The sequence below is a fragment of the Acinonyx jubatus genome, chromosome F2 (assembly GCF_027475565.1).
Source record: "Acinonyx jubatus isolate Ajub_Pintada_27869175 chromosome F2, VMU_Ajub_asm_v1.0, whole genome shotgun sequence".
In the NCBI taxonomy this organism is placed as follows: domain Eukaryota; kingdom Metazoa; phylum Chordata; class Mammalia; order Carnivora; family Felidae; genus Acinonyx; species Acinonyx jubatus.
This window is the reverse complement of record NC_069394.1, coordinates 29890472-29903660: the sequence shown is the minus strand read 5'-3', so window position 1 is coordinate 29903660 and position 13189 is coordinate 29890472. Positions and strand designations below refer to the sequence as shown.

Here is a 13189-nt window from a genome sequence, read left to right as displayed (position 1 = left end):
AAATCAAGAGTCAGACACTCAACTGACTGAGCCACCCAGGTGCTCCATTAGTAATATTTTTAAATTAAGGTATGTACCTTCTTTAGACATAATGCTACATTGCACACTTAACAGACTACAGACTATATATACTGGGAAACAAAAAAATTCATTCAACTAGCTTTTATCCCAAGTAAGCTCCACACTCAGTGATGAGCCTGACATAGGGATTGATCTCATGACTCTGAGATCATGACCTAAGTCGATATCAAGAGTCAGATGCTTAACCAACTGAGCCACCCAGGTGCCCCCATTTGAACAGCTTTATTGTGATATTCACTTTATTACAGTGGCCTGGAACCAAACCCGCAGTATCTCCAAGGTATGTCATATATTACTTAACAGTTAACACAGAAATACAAAAACATTTTTGAAACGAGTTTATCTCCATCTGGAAATACACCTTTTTATATTTTTCTTTAATATCAGGAAATAAAATTATGAATAGTAACTGTAAGAAAGTTAATAAGAACTTTAAGAAAAATATTAAGATCTAAAACGTTATTTAACAAAGTAGAATGGCTTTAAGAGTAGTTGGCAAATATCTTCTTTTGTGAAAAGTCAAACTAACTCTCTAAAGGAAAATTACATTAATGTATGCTCCAACATGTTTATCACACACATTCAAAGTATTACTTCCATACTTTATTTTTATCTACAATTGAAAACTGGTCCAAGAATTACTCTAGAACAGCTTTTAAACTTCAGACACACACCATATCTCATAAACTGTTCAACTATACTAAATTAAACCCCACCACAGTAATCTTTTATGACAGATGTTGCATACTTTATAGTAAACAGATTGGTAACTTATCCTACAAATCTATAAGGTTGTATGTAAACTGATAAAAACATTCTTTTTTTTTTAATGTTTTTATTTATTTTTGAGAAAGAGAGAGAGAGAGAATGAGTGGGGGAGAGGCAGAGAGAGAGGGAGACAGAATCCAAAGCAGGCTAGAAGCTCTGAGCTGTCAGCACAGAGCCCAATGCAGGGCTTGAACTCGTGAACCATGAGATCATGACCTGAGCTGAAGTCAGACACTCAACCAACTGAGCCACCCAAGCACCCCTAAAAACATTCTTTATAAAGATATGCATTTTTATAAAGATATGACTATCACATGTGTTTAGTCAAGAAACCTATCAACTGAGAATGTTCCAAATCACTAATGGAAAAAGTTGTTTAATAAACAACCATTGGTTCTAGAATATGTACTATTCTCTTGAGCATTTAAAATGTGTCCACTTTTGGACAGAAAGGAGGCTGGAGACCAATCCTTCCCCTGGTCCCCCCAAAAAGGACAGAATATTAAATAATTTTAGATTAATTAGAAGCAGAGAAATAGGTCAGCACAAACTTGTGAATGGAATACTGTGTCATAATTAGTATACAGTGGGGAAAAAAGTCTACTTTTCAGCTTAAACATATTCCATTTGCAGAGTTAACAGGGTTCACTAAAGCTTTAATCTAAATTACTTTGGGATTTTCCAACACACAATTTATAAATTATGTCCATGTCATTCTCATTACTCTATTTTTCTTCAAAACACCTATCATAAGTTATAATTTTGTCTTTATTTAATTTGCTTCTTCCTCTGGATTTAAAGTTCTGAGGGTGTGCTCACTACCTTCTAACCAGTGCTTGGCCACAAGAGGCACTCATTCACATCTGCAGTATTTTCTTCTTTGAAGACCTATACTAGTTATACTGCTGCTAATTACATCATAATCATGACACCTAGTGTGTCTATCCTCTCTGGAAAGTTGAACATTACCTTTTAAAAAAGTTTTTGCGTATTCTTCAAGTAACAAAATTATAGAAATGGTTAACAGATAAGAATGTATCAATATCAATACACTGGTTGTAATATTTTACTACAGTTTGTGAGATATTACTGCGAGATGTTATCACTGGAAATGTGAACTGTGTAAATGGGAAACTGTGAAGAACAAAGGGGATTTATTATTTCCTACAACCTCATGTGAATCTATAATCATCACAAAATAAAAAGTGTAATTAAAAACGGGTTTTACATCAGAATTACTTAGAGGAGCTTTAAAAAAACATAGTCCTTCTTTATTTTTATTTCTTTTTAAAAGCTTCCCACTTGATGCTAATATGCTGTCAGGACTACAAATCACTAATTCAGAGCAATGTTTCCACCAAAGGCTGAGTGCACCTGGGAAGCTTTAAACCCAGATTCCCAAGCCTTGATCCCAGAGATTCGGAAATCTATACTTTTTAAAATTTAAGTTAATGTTGTTTTAAGTTCTCCAGATGATTTTGATGTACACCTGGGTTAAAAACCTGTATTACAGGGGCACCTGAGTTGCTCAGTCGGTTAAGCATCTGACTTTGGCTCAGGGCATGACCTCCTGGTTCCTGAGTTTGAGCCCCACATCAGGTGAGCTTGAGTCCAGCTTCAGGCTCTGCACTTTCTCCCCCTCTCTCATGGGATTCTCTCTCCCTCCCTCTCTCTCTCTGTCCCTTGCTCACTCACATACTGTGTGTGTCTCTTTCTATCTTAAACAAATAGAAACAGAAACATCTGGATTACAGAACAATGAGTTTTTTCTATGTACTATTTAAAGGTAAACATTAAGCTCTGTTGGTCATTACCATGGATTTCAAATCCTTAGAGTCTGCATTTTGATGTTTTCTGTATTTATAAAAGCCCAACTTAAATGTTTAACATTATTTTAAACCATATTCCAAACCCATTAAAGCAGCTTTAAAAAATGAAAAACCTAACCCCTAGACTAAGTCCTACTGTACACACCCTCCACCCTGCCAATGAACCTTACAGAGATCTCGTTGTTGCTATAAGACAACTATTTCTTTTTCACCCATAGCTATACTTTCTGCTCTGCCCCTATCTTCTTAATTCCTTATATACTAAAAATACTAAATCACTGATTTTTCACTCCATTACTTTAACAGGATGTAAATGTGTGCCTAAAAAACTGGCAACTTGATGCAGTGGTTCTCAATCCTGGATGTGCTTTGGTGAATAACCACTTTGAAGGTATAGGGTAGTAGCTCTGTTAGACATCACAGCAGAACATATCCAGAAAATCTGATCCAAAAACTTTGAAATGGCTTCAGGAAATCTGTATTTGCAAAATAAAATAAAACTCTATAATGATTCTGAGACACAAAGTTAAACAGTGACTTACGGTTTCCATCTTTATCCTCTGGCTTTTAGTGAAAAGACTAATGATAAATTAGTCTTAATCTGATATTTCTAAAAATATCAACTGTGCACAATGAAAAAAAAGAATTTATAGTGAGGTATAATACAATGAATGTCAGAGATCTATTAGTTCAGGCTCCGTCATTAAGTAAGAACTACACAGCTCAATGTCTCTGAGCATTAAGTTTCCTAGCTATAAATAAGGGGCTACAAAACCACTAGAAAACAAAGGAGTTGTACTGGATCTGGTTTTTTGTTTTTTGTGGGGTTTTTTGGTAAAACTGTGTTTCCAGAAGTCTTAGCGTCCACCGAAGTGCTTCGGTAGTCAGGAGGAAAGCTGAACAGAGGTACAAGCTAAGCAAGCATAAAGGGACTATAATTTGACTTATATATACACAGAAATATATATATAATGTCACATTTGAAAACAAGTTCTAACACACACACACACAGGATTTAAACCATGGTTCTATAATTTGAAACCTGAGCCACATGTAAAGTGTTCAAAAGCCACAAATGGGGATGCCTGGGTGGCTAAGTGATTTTGGCTCAGGTCATGATCTCAGAGTTGTGAAAAGCAGCCCCACCATCAGCTCCGTGCTGGACGTGGAACCTGCTTGAGATTCTCTCTACCCTCTGCCCCTTCTCTGATCTCTTAAAAAAAAAAAAAAAGCCACAAATGGACTGTTGGCTACTATACTAAACAATATAGATACATAACATTTCCATCAGTGCAGAAAAAAGCCCTACTGTTGATGATTCAGTAACTGCACTGTTGGATCAGAAGCTCCCCAAGATTTCTTCCAACTCTAAAATTCCTTAATAATTGAAGAAAATGCATTATAATGTAAGTATCCAAAATCACCTGAGTTATAGAACATTCCACACACAGCCAAAAGCATTTAAACAACTGAAATACAAAGGAAATACTATCATTATAAAAGAGAAAAGATTTCTGGACTTTAGAAAGCCACTAGAACTTTAGTCTGAAAATGCTTTAGACTTTTTCTAAAGCTACAAAAAAACTACTGGGATCAAAGAACTACAGCATTCAAAGAAAAACATCAAAACTACACTGATACCAACTTTAAAAAATTATTAGGTAATGATAAAGTCACATAAAAGCTTATAGATGATGTATTTCCACTATATTATATCCTCTGAGCTGCACTTTTCTCTTGAGTACACAGGACAAATACTTTATTTCACTGTTAAGCGTGGTAAACCAAATCTCAAAAAAGGAAAATAATGAATACAAAGTCCTCAAGTTAATAAAGGGAAGAAGCTAGAGCTGGAACAAACTTTACTCATGGTACCTCAGTGAAAAAGCATTATTGTGGACAAAAACACAAATTCGCTAATGCAAAGAAATCTATTCATTTAACAAGTATTTACTGAGCATCTCTAATGTACAGAGTCACCATACTAGGTACTAAAGATATAAAAAGGAGAATTTGCTTTCAAAAGGCTGATAACAAGGATAAATATAGTCCTAGACAAAGCAAAACACCCAAGTGACCATATTCTAATAAGAAATGGGGGAAAGTCTGCAAGAAAAAACAAAATATTAGCATCCCTCTTTCATAAGACTGAATTATAAATCTCTAAAAAAAGAAAAAAAAGGGCATTGCAAGAATTGTTACCTATTGTAACTGCATCCCACATATGATTCATCTCTTTATTTCACAACCAATAACCAATAACATATTAGGAATATACAAGTATTCTTCAAGAGAATCAGATATTTTAAATTATGTCTGCTAGCTATAGTAAAGTACTAATAAAACTGGTCAAGGCTTTAATTCCCATAGGAGAAGCACCATGATTATACCATACTTCAAACTCTGAAAAACCACTTCAATAACCACCCAGTAAAATTAGGCAAACAAGTATGGATGCCTCAGCAAAAACAAATGGCACTAAAGAAAAACTTTGGTCTACACACAATTCCAAAGAGGCAAACATTAAAGTAATTTTTTAAACATTTATGGAACATATTTACTGTTTGACTTCATCTGTGGCCAAACAGCACTAGTTATTTTTCAAATTCTAATATGTACAATTAGTTTCTAATAGGTTATACAAGTTTCACAATTTTTCCCCCAATAATTTTCTCACACAACAAAGGAAATGTGAACTGAAATTCACCATACTTTCCATGTTTCAACATTTTAGGAGGTCATAGCTTACTATATGAGGATTCAAATATATAATTAAATAAAACAAACTCAATCAACTGAAATGATTACCAAATGTAGTCTTTCAACAGTATTTCTGAATCACTAAGGGCTAATCGCTTCCTTATTTGAACTCCTGTTGAAACCATTCTAAAATGTTATTTTCTCTTTTCTCCCTATATAAGAGTGTAACAGTACTTTTTAAAAAGGTACCCAAAAATCAGAATACTGCCATGAAGATACCATTTTCAAAAATCATACTATGCCACACACATAGAAGCCAAAGAAGGTATTTCTGAATCTGTACCATCCCATAATGAAAACAAAAGTTAGGATTTTTAATAAATCACTATCAGACTGTTTTCTTTCTCTTCTAAAGCAAAGGGAAATAAAACAAAAATCCAATTAACTGGAATCCTATTAAGTATAATTTTACAGTAAATGGAAATTTCCAGGAATTTAAAAGTAGAAAATACAAATCAAATCAGGGTGTTCTTACTTAATGCTGATACACTGGTGGATGCGACAGAAAGTCTCAAATATGAAGAGACGAGCATTTTCAATGAAATCCTCAAGACAAGCCACCAAGAAGAAGTCATTCACAAGTACCTATGTGTATAAAGTGTAACAAAAAAAATTAACAGCACTGACAAGCAATTTTCAAAAATGTGACCCAAAATACTTCCCGTGTGCTTTACTGCAATTCTCTCACCTTATATCACAAGTTATATACCACAGCACTTTCTAGAATACTATGCTCAAGCCTCTAACAATTTAACTAGAAGTAAATGAATGCTATATGAAAAAAAAAAAACAACCTAATTTAAGCACTGCAGTGTTTCCTTGTTCTATTGATGACTTTAGCAACCTTTTGACAAAGTAGTTTTGCCCTGCCCGTTATCCGAAATAAATGCTGTGTAGATAACATATCTCTTCTAGGTACTCAAAATCATTATGAACAGACTAAATATATGCATATTTGTGAAGTAAACAGACTTGGAAATCTACAAAGGAGAAAAATTCAAGGGGTGGCTCCTATTCCACAGAAGGTATCATAATTAAAAGAGGGTACTTTAACTTCACAGTAATAACCAAGTGCCCCTTGGCCTCAGCCAAGCCTAACCAGCTACTTAGTGTATTGGCATATACCAACACATAATACATAATAACACTACATATGACTACATGAATACAAATTATCACACTCAAGTCTATTTTATTTTGTCCAATGTGTGAAAATCACCCCTGAAGTTGTATTTACATGATAATTTTCTTGTCCTTAGGGAAATAAGATCTTAATCCTTCAACAAACTCTTTATATTTTGTGTTAACATTTGGGTTCAAAAATAAAACTGACAACTGATAACTTATGGATTTGGTAAATGCATTTAACAGGTAAGTTCTTAATTTCTTAAAACTCTACAAACTAACATTTAAAAAAGCTGATAAATCTAACTCAGCTGCTTGAAGGTACTTTGGTTTCTACCAATCAACAGAAGACATTGTGATAAAATTCACGCCCTTATAGCTTGACTGGTTTATAGTAAATGTTCAGTACAATCATGTGAAAAATTCTAAAGACAGGCCCACTTATGAAACAAATTTAGAATCTCAGAATGTGCAGTTCTATACAATCTTATACACACACAGGAAATACTTCACATATTCACTAATATAGAATAAGATATGGAATCATGGGCATACGTATGAATTTCTAATGCCACCAATGTTTTAACAAACTGTACTAACAAAAGCATACACATATGGCAATATTAAAAATGTCTACATCTCCCACATTTCTAAAACATCAGTCATTTTAAGATTAATATATATTTCTGATATAATTACTTTAATAAAACACTGCAAAGTTAACTTTTACAATAACCAAACATTAAATATTAATTTATAAGTAAAAATTCATACTTACTGATTCACATTCCCTCAGCTTTTTCTGAGCCCCATCAAAGTCAAAGTTAACATATAAGCACTCAACAAATTCCGTGATTGGGTCTTTATATGTGTAAGACTCCTGTAAAATTATGTCAAAGGTCAAGTTGGATTTGATTCAACACTGTTTGGTGGTAGACTGACCCTAGAATATCCCAATATTCCTGGTTTCTCCTCCTTTGTTATTAATTTCTAGCAAATTACCTAGTGTCATCGTCTCAAAGCAATTGCTCATATCCTGATTCTAGGCCCAACCGTAAGCATATAATGTCTTCCAGACTGAGTTCTCTATATATTCTCATCCTAGAACCATTCCAAATGGTTTCAAGTTCCTCTATTGCCAAAAGTCTTCCTTACTCAATAACATCCCCAAGTATAAGGGCATTCATTCATAACCTGCTGAATTTGTCTCTTGGTATTTAATTTATCCTTAGGTCAAAACAGCATTTAAGTTCTTTTTCTAACCCATAGTGATTACTGAGAAACTCACTAAAAATCAACCAGTAGGGCTGCAGCTTTTGTACAACTTGGGGACTATTAATACCATATTCTATGTAGAGATCACTACTCTGCAATTAGGTAGGTAAGAGATCTCCCAGAAATGCCAGGCTTCAAATCTCCTTCACTCTGCAATAAAGGCAATGCTAATACACGATATATATTAAGTATCCACCTAGCAGAGAGCAATATTCATTCCATACTACATCTGGCATAAGTATATACTGGAATTAAAGATAGTAAATGCCCATTTGAGTATCCTGGGCTCCTCTCTATGTATACTTCATGTAACCTTTCTCCTATTTTTAAAACATTTTACTTTAAGAACTAAGGGTCCTACTTTAGAAACAGATGTTAGATCTAGTTTAGAGTTTCAAAAGTTAATAAAGATTTTAGTTTTGGGGGACACCTGGGTGGCTCAGTCAGTTAAGTGTCTGACTCTTGATTTTGGCTAAAGTCATGAGCTCAGGTTGTGAGATCTAGCTCCACATTAGGCTCAGCAATGGGCATAGAGCCTGCTGGGGATTTTCTCCCCCCTCTCCCTGCCCTTCCCCTGCTCGTGTGCGCACACATGCATGGTCTCTCTTTTTCTCTTAAGATAAATAAACATTTTTTAAAAAAGATTTTAGTTTTTACCTGTTGAATAACTTTAACCAGATCTTTTAGTACCTGTCGGCGTTTTCGAACATCTTTGTTTGTTATGACGGCAGTAGTCAAATAGCGCAGAATATGTGGACACATTGTCTGTATTGCATTAAGATACCTAAGGTAAAAATATAAATAAATAACTTTAATATTTTTAAGAGTTAATTATTAATAACTTACCCAGTTTCTCTAGACCTAATTTACCATGTGATTAAAAAAAAAAAACACACACTTGAGCAGCCCATTGGATTGTGCTGTTTCAATAACCTAAGAATGTGACCAATTAACAATGATTATTATAAAGACCATCTCCTCCAAGAAAAAAAAAAAAAAAAAAAAAGCCTGAGGAGGACACCAGCTTGTATTCCCTAGTTTGAAGGGAAACAGAAGACTCAATTCAGAGGTAAATAATCCTATTACTGTTGTTGAGTAAAAGGATTTTGGAAGCCCCCTATATACACTGTCAGTCTGTTTCAAAAGATTGCTAAGCTATGACTCTCAGTCATTCACCTTTAAAAAAAAATGTATGAAAACTTTGTATGTTCAAATAAGTCCTCATAATCAGAAAATGAGGCACTTAAACAAATTAAAGATTCAAAGGATGAAAGTCTATAAACTACAGAGAGAAGGAAACTGTTATAGTATTATATAAGGCTTTGGTTAAATTGGTAGCACTGGGAATTAGAAAGGAAGGATTAGATGTCAGACAAATGTCAGCAGGGCCTTGGCTAATATTTAACAAATCCTGCTATTCTGATGATCAGCAGCTGGCCACCCTCTGTCATTTGGCGTTTATCCTGTATTCCTCCTGCTCAATTTCCTTAAATAGCTCCCTAATTTTTACTCAAGAAGTACCTCTAAGTGTCAGGCACTATGCCAGGTTTGGAAATATTTGTCAATAAAGTCCATTCCTCTTGGCTATATATAAACCCCAAAGTACCCATCCAGCTCCACCTCCCACCAGACCATCATTGACCACTTCCTGGTTTTCTCACTTCTTAAAGTTCACTCCACATGGATTGCTCCCCCAAACACATCCCTCTGAAATCCTCAACTCTGGTGTCCTTCAAGATCCAGCTCAGATACCTTATCTTCCAAATTCTTCCAGACTATATTAATTAATCTTTGTATTTCACCACATTGTAGATTCTCCACAAAATGTTGTTTGAACTCCTTAGAGGCCTCTAGAATCTGATAATAATAACCTAACAATAATATTTAGTCCCTTCTTATATTCCCTCAGGGTATAAAAACAATCAACACTCAAGAATAAAACAATTTCTAGGAAAAGATAACTAACATCAGTTAAAAGTTTCATCACCTGAAAAATTAAGCCTGAATTTTAGGCAGAAACTTTTTACATTGCAATCTGTTCAGAACAATTGTTTGTCTCAATACTCTCCTGCCAGAGATCTCATGCACAAGCACAAGGATGACTGTTTATCTCAGTATCAGTTTTGAAGTAAATAATTGTAGTAGACATTTCTGGAACTCACTCATAAACTTATCCATACAGCTTAAAAAACTATAAGTTTATTGTCTAAGATGTTAAACATATTTATTTTTACCTATCCTAACTTTATATCACTGCACCATGTATATCTTCATTGTTTTTAATGAAGGGTAACTTCTTAGGAAATTGTATCTCACTTTTTTTGAGATGGTAGGGGCTAGCAAAACTTTTGTAAAAGTTTTGTAAAATATTTTAGGTTTTGCAGGCCAGGAGGCACAATTGAGAATACTGTACAGGTTCTTATATGAAAAGAAAACAAACTTCCAAAATATGTTAGTCAAAATATTAATTGTTGACTATAATTTTTGTAATTCATCTACTCATGAGAACAGAAATTATCTATTGGGGATAATTTTGTTTAATTGCATTCAAAGTTACAAATCCCTAACATTAAAATTAGTTGCAAATGTGTATCTGTAACTGTTGTTCTGTAATGAAATTTGACATACTCAGTCTTTATAAATGTTTTTCATGAATCTAGTACTACCAAATGCTGGTATCAACTGACAGAAATGATTTTAATTTAGCATATTTATCACCTGAAAGGCATTATGGAATTCTGTTAAATTCTTCTTATGATATTGCCCTTTAGTGTATCATTACACTGCAGATAAATCATCTCCAATTCAATAGCACAGCCAAATGAATTTTGAAATGGAAATTTCCTTTGTACTTACAGTGAGGCCTAAAAGTCCATGGAATTGCAATTTGAGCTTGAAAAATATATCTGCTGCAAATCTGTGTGGGAATGAAGGTTTCCCTTCTTGTTTTAACATGTGAAAGAAAGGCAAACAGATAAAGCCACTGGACATTACCTTTTTTAAAATTTTGGACATTACTTGTTATTCATGCTATGTTAGTTGTCATCATTGTGACACTATACTGCAATATAGTTTTTCAAATAAATACTATATTTATAATATTTATAATATTTTATATTTTTATAATATATTATAAATAATATAATATTTACTATATTTATAATATTTTAGGGTGAATTAAGAAACAATAACAAATTACAGTAAAAGTTACTTTCCAGAGCCACCCAAGGCTTGATAATAAAGGTTGAGGGCAATTTTTCTTATTCAGAAAAATTTCAATCTTGCCCTGAGCAGGGGGAAAAAAAAAAAAAAATCACATTAAAACTTTGCCATTACTAAGCTATCTAAAGGTTAAGTAGAGAAAGTCAGGATATTCTGTTTCTGACAAAAGTTCATGGACTGATCACAGTTAAGTCCACATGAACAAATGAAGTTCACAGTTGACTAAAATGGCTCAAAATTACACCACAGATTCAACTATTTTCCACAAAGTATCTAGAGACGAACAATGTACTGAATAACCGTATTTTGAACACTTCCCTTTTTTCCCTCCACATATATTTGCAGATTCTACTTCAGGTTGTACTAAATTAGTGTTTTACCAACTTTGAAAATATTTTCACCTGTAGTTATTCCACAGACGATTCATAAAGGCGTGTTCTTCAGTCACTTCAAATCCAGCAATGATTCTTCAAACCATACTGATAACATCTATTAACCCATCAAGAGCCAAGGAAAATCACTAAAAATCATATGCCTTTTTTAATTGATTATTGATGTTGCTCCAAATATCTTCAACTCTTGACTAACTGTTCTCACCAAAAAGCTAATATTTTTAAACACGTCTATTTTTTCTGGACATTATTTCTTTGGCTGCTGCAACTGAACATGATTTAGAATCACCACTGGTAAAATGGCTTTCCCTGCATGGCCATTCAGAAACTTACTTTGCTTGAAGCCTTATTTTCATTAATTGTGAGGAAATTCTGCTATGAGGAGATTTCTGCTTTAAATTTCCTAATTTTTCTGATAGTTGCTTTGCTGTCAGTTGGAATGTCTTGCAATGTGAATTAAAATATATTCTTTCAGCATACCTATAGCGTCAGTTTAATGCTTTGCTTCCTAATTCAATACAAAGTAATCCCACTCCACTATGCCTTAAGAGTACCTCTGAAGTCGACTTTTCTTGTTTTGACATGAGTATGCACTGGGAATAAAATGTTGCAGTATGACAATATTCAGGGCCCTTGAAACACTGGCCAAGTGTAACTGCAGCATCATGGGGATTCATTGTGTACTGAGTAGCTGTGTGAGGCACCAAGAATGCAACAATGCATGATCTCTGTCACAACTCTCAACTCCCCCTTATAGTTCAAAAGCAGCCAAAGATGCTATGTATATCAATGAACCCAGCTATGTTCCAATAAAAATTTATGATGGACACTAAAACTGTAGTGTCATATAACTTGCAGGTCATAAAATATTCTTTTTTCAATCATTTAAAATGTAAAAGCCATTCTTAGATCACAGGCCATAAGGAAAAAAGCAATGGGCCAGATTTGGTCCATAGTCCAGACTTCCAGTACATAGCACTACCGTGGCTCTGGACTTCCCAACATAGCAGGGACTCCCTATCTTCTAGAACTGAAGCGATCCTTCCTATGTATGTATGTATATGAATCTACACACATCAATACATAAAAAAGGGGAGTGCAGATTAAGAGAGTAACTCTTATGAAGTTAGTTTACCATCTTAAAAATTTGCAATCCTGTTGAATCAATGATGATATATTTTAGTTTAAATACAAGCAAAACCACAGATGTGGTTAACAGTCTACACATGACCACTGTGCTCTTTTGTTCTGTTTCTTTTTACTATCTCCTTTTCTGTCAACTGAAATTTAAGGGTCAATTTTCATCTTCACCGCACTCTTCTAACTTTTCCAGATCTCACTGATAGCTGTGATACCTACAGTGTATTTATAATGCACAATACATCTGTACTTAGTTAAATGTTAAGCTGCTACTTATTATTATTTGTTTGGATTATAAACTATTTAAGAACAGAGGCTGTAACTCCATTATTTCTGAAATTTAACTTTATTATTTTTTAAAAATAAGAGCATCAATATTTATTGTATTCTGAAGTATAATTTCATAATAGGTAATTAAAGATATTTTTGTATATTTTTTCTCTAGTACAACCCTGTTCCAATTGTACAATTTTATGAAAGTTTTTTTAGTGTTTTCTAACTGCAAATTAGATCATTTAGTAATCAAAAGAAAAATTTCCCAAAATAAAAAAAAATTAAATATCTATCATGCGCCCATGCTACAAGAAATAAAGAATA

At 33.7% G+C, this 13189-nt stretch overlaps 1 protein-coding gene across 2 annotated transcripts in view; it reads right to left on the bottom strand.

Annotated features, from left to right (window-relative positions):
• The window catches only part of EIF3E (eukaryotic translation initiation factor 3 subunit E), a 91777-nt gene that overhangs the window by 12565 nt on the left and 66023 nt on the right, over positions 1 to 13189 (bottom strand). For both annotated transcript variants that reach the window (XM_053208695.1, XM_015070432.3), the window contains exons 8-10: positions 8496 to 8622; positions 7342 to 7443; positions 5914 to 6023 (exon numbers count right to left, since the gene is read on the bottom strand). In XM_053208695.1, coding sequence (XP_053064670.1) covers positions 5914 to 6023; positions 7342 to 7443; positions 8496 to 8622 — 339 coding nt within the window. The remainder of the gene's footprint in view (positions 1 to 5913; positions 6024 to 7341; positions 7444 to 8495; positions 8623 to 13189) is intronic.